The following is a 7,235-nucleotide window of genomic DNA, read 5'->3' on the forward strand; positions in this document are numbered from 1 at the left end:
ACGGTACATCCTTTACGCCTACAACTAACGTCTTTGATGAAGGCGTGTAGATGATATACAGAAGAGACCTGGATAATCATTGCCATTTAAAAAGATTCGTAGTAAATTTCTCATAAATTGTTTGTACATAAATAACTTTTACATACATTAGTTGATTAGTTGAGTAACGAGAATAGTTGTACCGCCGTGCAATAATAGTAGACACCCCCACGCCGTTAAGTGTTCATAAAAATAGTAGATTGAAACTTTGTTGTCAAACAAAGCTGAGATTCACGATCTACTTTATTGGCTACAAAAATACTGCCGTAACCAGCCGGCTATGCTACGGTTCCCGCTACGGTCGGTTGTGGTTCAGGTCGGTTCAGGACGAACCCGGCGGGGTCGAAGTCGAAGCAGTTCGAAGCCATCGGCTGCCTCGGCGGCGGGTCATGCGCCGTCCGGTGTTCCTCGGTGCTGCTGCTGCTGCTGCTCGGCGGAGTTGACCAGACCGTTGACGCTTCGTATCGTTATCATTCATCGGTTGCCACTCAACTCGACGGATCCCGACGTTGGCAGCGGATTCGGAAATGTGCTGCCCGGATCGAATCGAACGGTGGAGTTAAAACGCGCGATTTAGTACTCGTTGCCCTGCGGTGGTAGGCAGTTAGGTTCGGAATGTTTGGCGATGTGTTGTGTGTCTCGTGCAGTGTTGTCCAAGATGCGTCCGAGTGACCAAGTCCAGGTGACCCAGGGGTTGATACCGTTCGTTCCGTTATACTCGTTTCGCCATTGACCAAAGTGACACGATGCGATCGCGCCCATATCTGAACCGAAGCCTCGCTGCTAGCTCGTTGCTACCGGGCGTTGCGTCAACGCGGACTGCCTTTAACTTGAGCCAGCTCTGTCTGGAAGTTACGGGCGGCGTCGTCGAGCGCCGAGCGTACCCCAGGAACACTAGCTGGGGAAGTGCCGAGTGGGGCAGTGTCGGGTGTGCCAACCGGAGCGTCCCGGACACCGGGTACGCTTCGTACGAAGTGCGCGACACGCTCTGGATTGTCGTCCCGTTCAGTGTGATCTACAGCACCATCTTTGTGGTCGGAGTGCTCGGTAACGTCATCACCTGTGTCGTGATCTCGCGCAACAAGTCCATGCATACGGCCACCAACTACTACCTGTTCAGTCTGGCGATCTCCGATCTGCTGCTGCTGCTTACCGGTAAGTGGAACCGGCTGTGTCTGGTGTCCCTATTTCACGGACATTGCGTCCCCCCCGGAAACAGGAGTGCCGCAGGAGCTGTACTTCATCTGGCACCGGTTTCCGTACCCCTTCGGCAACGGCGTCTGCATCATGGCAAGCTTCGCGGCCGAGACGTCGGCTAACGCGACCGTACTCACGATCACGGCGTTCACGGTGGAAAGGTAAGGGCTTACGGCCTTAGAATGTAGGAGCAGTCTATTTGGTCCTCCTCATTATGCTTTATCCGCCAACACCCTGCGCCAACTTGTTCCAAGGGCTGGGTCCATTTTGAGAATCTCGAAAAAGCAAAAATGTGTGCGTTCGTGGTGGGATCAGCAAGGTGTGCTGTACCACAAGCTACTAAAAACGGGTGCGACCGTTAGCACAGATCGCTACCGAACGAACAAATGGTCAATTGACGCCCCTATGTGCTCGACAATTGTACGACTCTTCACCTTCGACAGGTACGTAGCCATCTGCAAGCCCTTCCTGTCGCACACGATGTCGAGGTTGTCGCGTGCCGTCCGCTTGGTGCTGGTCATCTGGCTGATCGCTATGGGCCTCGCGATACCACAGGTGCGTATCACAGCATTCCCCCCTTTCCATGATAGACCTTAACCACGCTGTACATTGCTCGAAAGTGTAACGAAAATGTGTGCCGGTCTATAACACATCGTTCAATAAATCCCGGGACTAGCGTAGAGATGGCGCTAATAATGTTATTTATATACCAAGATTCGGAAGAACCAACCTTCAGATAAGATGTGTCAAAATTTGATGTACTTCGAAAGATAACCAAGAAAGCTACAGTGGTTAAAGTGACGCTACCTTTGCAATCGTGAAAAAATGGACCAAAACGAGTTCCGTGTGTTGATAAAACAATGTTTTCTAATGGGAAAAAATACTGTTCAAGCTCAGCAATGACTTGAAAAACGTTATCCGGACTCTACTCCATCGAAACCAACCATTTGTCGGTGAAATGCAACTTCAAACGCGGTCGTGCTGATAAAAATGATGCGGAACGTTCTGGTCGGCCAAATGAGGCAGTAACTCCCGAAAACACCAAGCAAGTATTGAAAATCGTGATGGGTGACCGCAAAATGAAAGTGCACGAGATAGCTAAGATGGTGAACAATCAACTGGTAGTGCATTTACTATTTTGCAAAACTAGTTGGCTATGAAAAAGGTTTCTTCCAAATAGGTGCCGCGTTAGCTCACAATGAAACAAAAGACACCATGCCATAAGTAAAAGGAAAAAGGATGACCAAATTCAACGAATTAGGCTTCCAACTGCTTCCTCATCCTCATCCGTATTCGCCGGATCTGGCCCCTCAGCGACGACTGGCTTTTTGCGGATCTCAAAAAGATGCTCCAGGAAAAAAGATTTGGCTCGAATGAAGAGGTGATCGCTGCTACTGAGGCTCATTTGGAGTCAAAAGATAATTCGTTCCACAAACATGGCATTGAAAAGTGAGAGAAGCGTTGGAAAGATTGTATTACACTTGAAGGAGATGATGTTGATGAATAATGAAGATTTTTGCCGTTAAAATGTTGTTTTCATAGTTAGGCCTGGGACTTATTGAACGATGTGTTATGGCTCTAGTTGTCAATTTGGACCTGCAACATTTTTTGCATTGCAGTGCAGTTTTTAGCAACATTACCTTGTTTTGACATCAGGTAAATGATTTCAGGTCGAAAAAAAAAAATAATTATTTAGTTTGCAACCAACCTTTGGGGAAAGGGTTAGACCATGTCAACTTTTGTACCAGAACATGACGTTTTGGGGGAATTATTATTTTTGCCCTGAATGCCGTGTCTTCTGGTCCGCCATGGAGGCGCCAGGTGCGGCTCAATGATACTTCACCTGGCGCATCGCTGGTTCAGGATACAATAAAATCACTTGGATGAGAGCTGCTATCCTCTCCGCTGTATTCGTTTTCTACGAGGAAGTCGAAATTGTAGGACTAATTAGTTTGCTGCGAAAGACGAACAATTCTTTCGTCTGGGAATCCACGATCGTGACAGGAGAAATGTGTATCTAACGATAGAATTGTTCGTTTCAATGTAATAAACATTTGATTGCTTTGGAAAGCTATAGACCGGTAGTTAACAGGTGTCAGGTGTCGGAATTCAGCTAATCTATTGACCGACTTGTGCCCCCATATCTACCCTGCGTGTCCACCAGGCCCTGGCGATGCAGATCGATGACGAGTTTCTCACCTGCACCGTACGTCACGACCACGCCCGGCATGTTTTCTTCATCTCGACCATGCTGGTGTTTGTGTCGCCGATGAGTGTGATCATCGTGCTGTACATTTTGATTGGACTGCAGCTACGTCGCTCGAAGTTCATCCACAGCCGCAGCATGCACCGAGGTTCGAGTGTCCGACTGAAGGTAAGACCAGTCCAGAGCTGCGTCCAGTTCGACGTTTCCGACGGCAACGCAGTGCTAACGCGTCACCTTTCTCTGTCGCTCGCTGGTGGCACCCTCTATAGCGCAGCTTCTTGAGGACCCATTCTCACCGCACGGCGGTAACCACCACGCTAGCATCGTCGCTGCAGGAGTTAACGATGCAGGAGTCGGTTACCATCAACCGTGGACAACGTGGACAACGTGGGCCAGCGTTTCCGATGGACCTGGAGGATGGCCGGGTCCACTTGGCCGCCAACCGGACGCAGGACAACGGTATCCGGCACGTGGTGAAAATGTTGGGTAAGTTTCCCGAGTTTCCCGAGCTCTCGAGAGCATCAATGGAATCCCGTTCCGTTGATACTGCAGTGGCCGTCGTGATTGCATTCTTCCTGTGCTGGGCTCCGTTCCACGCGCAACGCCTGTTCGCGGTGTACGCCAACGAGCAGAGCGAGGACGATACTATCCGCCAGGCGTTCGACGTGCTGACGTACGTGTCGGGGATCCTGTACTTCCTGTCGACCTGCATCAACCCGGTGCTGTACAACATCATGAGCCACAAGTTTCGCGAGGCGTTCAAGGTAGGCGACAGGCGACCCATACTTGGAGGGGAGGGATGTGGAGGGATTTCCCAACTCCCGAGGGTGCGGTTGGGCATGTTCTCTGGACATTCTCTCGGACAGCAGCTTTTGCCAGCACCCTAACCACGAACCTCTCCGGTCCGATTGCTAACCACAGGAAACGTTGGCCCACTACCTCTATCGCCGTCCCAGCCACCAGCTGAGCGAGGATCTGTTCTTCCGGAACGCATCGTGGCGGTCGCACACCAACTACTCCCACTGCTTGACCACCTACTCGCTGCCGCCGTGTGCCTGCAGCACGCAGTTCCTGCTTCCTGGACGCTCGGCGGCCCTACAGCGACGGCCGCTGGTCGTCTCGTTCCGGCGCCAGAAGTTCGCCTCGCTACAGTATCACGCTCGGCCGGGCACATCATCGAGGTGTGCCGGAGCGCTGGCCCCGAGGACGAACCGCAGCCGCACGGACACTCGGCTGGGCCGCTCGTTCGATGTCATCCCGCTGGTGGCACGATCGTCCGGCTCGATGAACCTTGCACCTCGACCGCAGCGTTACGACGACGATCCTTCGACACGCTCGGACGTGCGTGCAACCTCAACCGAGTCCATCGTCCATTCCGACCGGTCCGATGCGCCCGCCGGTCCCGTATGTGCGGAGTGCGGAGTCCACCACCCTGCGCACTGCCGGTACTCTACCCCGGTGACGGGAGCTTTACGAAAGCTTTCGACATCGACACCGGCACCGACTACCAAAAAGCTACCACCAGGCTCGTTACGAGCCTCCTGGGCGGACGCTTGCGGAAGTTCGGCCCGGGCGAAGCTTCCAATGCATCCGTCGGTCCGTCGGAGCCAAAGCCTGTCGGTGGACGTCGGACGTTCGGCGCTGGTCGACGACGACACGACGGCACGGCACGAACCGACCAATAGCCGAAGATGCCGGCCGTAGCGTCCTTAAAGAGCACGACAGCCGAGTTGACAGTTGAGACAGTCTCCGGTCGGGCCGTGAGATGGAGGCCGAAGATACATATCACTTACTCGCAGTTCCCGTAGCTGCGGGCGTTCCCTTGTAATCTGTAGACTTACGCCGGGGGTCAGCTTCTCATCGTCGTAGCACCCAACGCTTCCTTTCGCTAGTTGTCAGTTTTTAAATCTCCAAAACACCATGATCTGGCATCGCTCGCAATTGGATCTTCCTAAACCCTATCGGTAGCGTTACTGGTCCTGCTTACTGGAGCCACTTACGAGGTGTGTTCAAAAAGTTCTGACAATTTTGTATTTACGCGGGCTACGTATATTCGATTTTCGATTTTTTGATGCGTTATGTTACTACTCATGTCACTCACTTGTGGTGACAATTTCGGCCATTTTCGGCAATCGGCATCTAGTCAATTTTTTACAGCTGTTTTACTGTACGCGTGTCTTGGGCCATCGGCGATTTTTGTCTATTCCGAAAAATGGATGGCAAAGAATCTTTATCAAACTTTGTGTCAAAAAAGAAATTAAAAGCGCAGACGTATTCGAAATGTTGACTGTTGCTTATGGGGAAGCTTTTGGTTTTAATAAAAGCAGCGCTTATCGGTGGTTCAAAATGTTCGCAGAGGACCGAGAAGATGTGAACGACGAAGAGCCAAGTTTGGTTGAATGTGAACAGTTTTGCTTACAGTTTTCTTCGATTGCAGGGGCGCGTGGTGCATCATAAGTTGTTGCCGAAGGATAAAACGATCAATGAAGAATATTTCCTGCAAGTTAGGAGCGCTTTGGCCGAAGCAATCCGTCACAAAAATCCGTCGCTCCTGCTAACACATTGTGGTTTCTGCGCGAATTTTCGGCCAAAACAATACACTAATGATACCAAGGCGACCGCATTCTCTAGATCTGGCCCCCTGTGACTTTTTCTTATTCCGGAAACTGAAGGACGTCATGTTAGGACGACACTACGATACGATTTAGGAGATAAAGACGGCGTCGTCGATGAGCCGTCCAAGCAAAACAGCTGTAAAAATTTGACTGATTAATCAAAATGGCGGAAACAGCCACCATAAATGAGTGACATAAGTAGCACCATAACGCCACAAAAATAATCTTAAATCGGATAAACGTAGCCCGCGCAAATACAAAATTGTCAGAAATTTTTGAACACACCTCCTATACCCCTTTATTATGAAACTCAAACGGGAACTCAAGCGTTCACTCGAAGTGTCACTTTCCTATAGCAAGAGAGAAAGCTGAAAGCAGCAAGCGAGAAGGCAGAAAGAGAAAGCTATAATAAAATGACGCTCGAGTGAACGCTTGGGTCCCCTTTGAGTTTCATAATAAGAAGGATAATCTGCAAATAAACGCTAGCGGCAATTGATTCGTTTGTTTGTTGTGTCAGTAGCTGCTAGTAGGAGTAGTAAGTCTATCTATGTACCCGATTCCCGATGGTGTGAAAATACTAGCGACACCTTTCCCTGTGAAGTAATAAAAGAGGGTAGCTTTCGAGGCATCCACTGTGGGACGTTGCCGAAACGTTTATTGAACAACACATTTCTCTTTCCCTTTCTCCCTTGATCCTGCGACTCGTTCCGGTTTTTGAAACGTCAAAAGTGCCAGTTCGTTTATTCAATCGTCAATTGCTGCGTTGCTAAGCTTCCGCTTGCAATACTTTGGTAGGCTTCCAGGGTAAAAACGAGAAGCAGCCAAGTGACTGTTTGCTACTTACCACGTTTCGTTTCCTAGGATTTTTCTACAAGTCCGCGTTTTTCATTACTGACACATTTATCGGAGAGAGAGAAAAGAAAGATAGGACGGAGGAAAAAAGAAAGAAAAAAAGGAACGAGAAAGAAAGAGAGCGCAAGAGCGACACTCATTCGTTTCTTCTTACCTTTCCTGCAGAGCCGGCGATTGGGGGATGGAAGCTTTTACCAAAATACTTAATCATCGCCAACAAGCCTCCTAACGGGCGGGGAAATTGTGGTACAAACTTCTAGCTTACTCCACAACAGACGAAATATCGTTTTTGTTTTCCCCCCCTTTTTTGTTTGTACATCAATAGA

At 49.9% G+C, this 7,235-nt stretch overlaps 1 protein-coding gene across 1 annotated transcript; it reads left to right on the forward strand.

Moving 5' to 3' along the window:
- Positions 1-1,112: 1,112 nt before the first annotated feature.
- On the forward strand, positions 1,113-5,146 carry LOC128277640 (pyrokinin-1 receptor-like). Its single transcript, XM_053016130.1, has 7 exons — positions 1,113-1,194; positions 1,259-1,397; positions 1,680-1,791; positions 3,401-3,610; positions 3,712-3,928; positions 3,995-4,206; positions 4,364-5,146. The coding sequence occupies exons 1-7, from the start codon at positions 1,128-1,130 to the stop codon at positions 5,144-5,146; spliced, it is 1,740 nt and encodes a 579-aa protein (XP_052872090.1). The 5' UTR covers positions 1,113-1,127.
- The last annotated feature ends 2,089 nt before the right edge of the window (positions 5,147-7,235 follow it).

Source organism: Anopheles cruzii, chromosome X (genome assembly GCF_943734635.1).
Source record: "Anopheles cruzii chromosome X, idAnoCruzAS_RS32_06, whole genome shotgun sequence".
Taxonomy (NCBI): Eukaryota; Metazoa; Arthropoda; class Insecta; order Diptera; family Culicidae; genus Anopheles; species Anopheles cruzii.

Bases quoted from the DNA above. Each gene is read 5' to 3' on its own strand.
- LOC128277640 (XM_053016130.1), top strand. From the start codon at position 1,128: ATGCATACGGCCACCAACTACTACCTGTTCAGTCTGGCGATCTCCGAT. The intron at 1,195-1,258 runs GTAAGTGGAACC...CCCCGGAAACAG, and splicing joins TCTGCTGCTGCTGCTTACCG to GAGTGCCGCAGGAGCTGTAC. The intron at 1,792-3,400 runs GTGCGTATCACA...CGTGTCCACCAG, and splicing joins TGGGCCTCGCGATACCACAG to GCCCTGGCGATGCAGATCGA.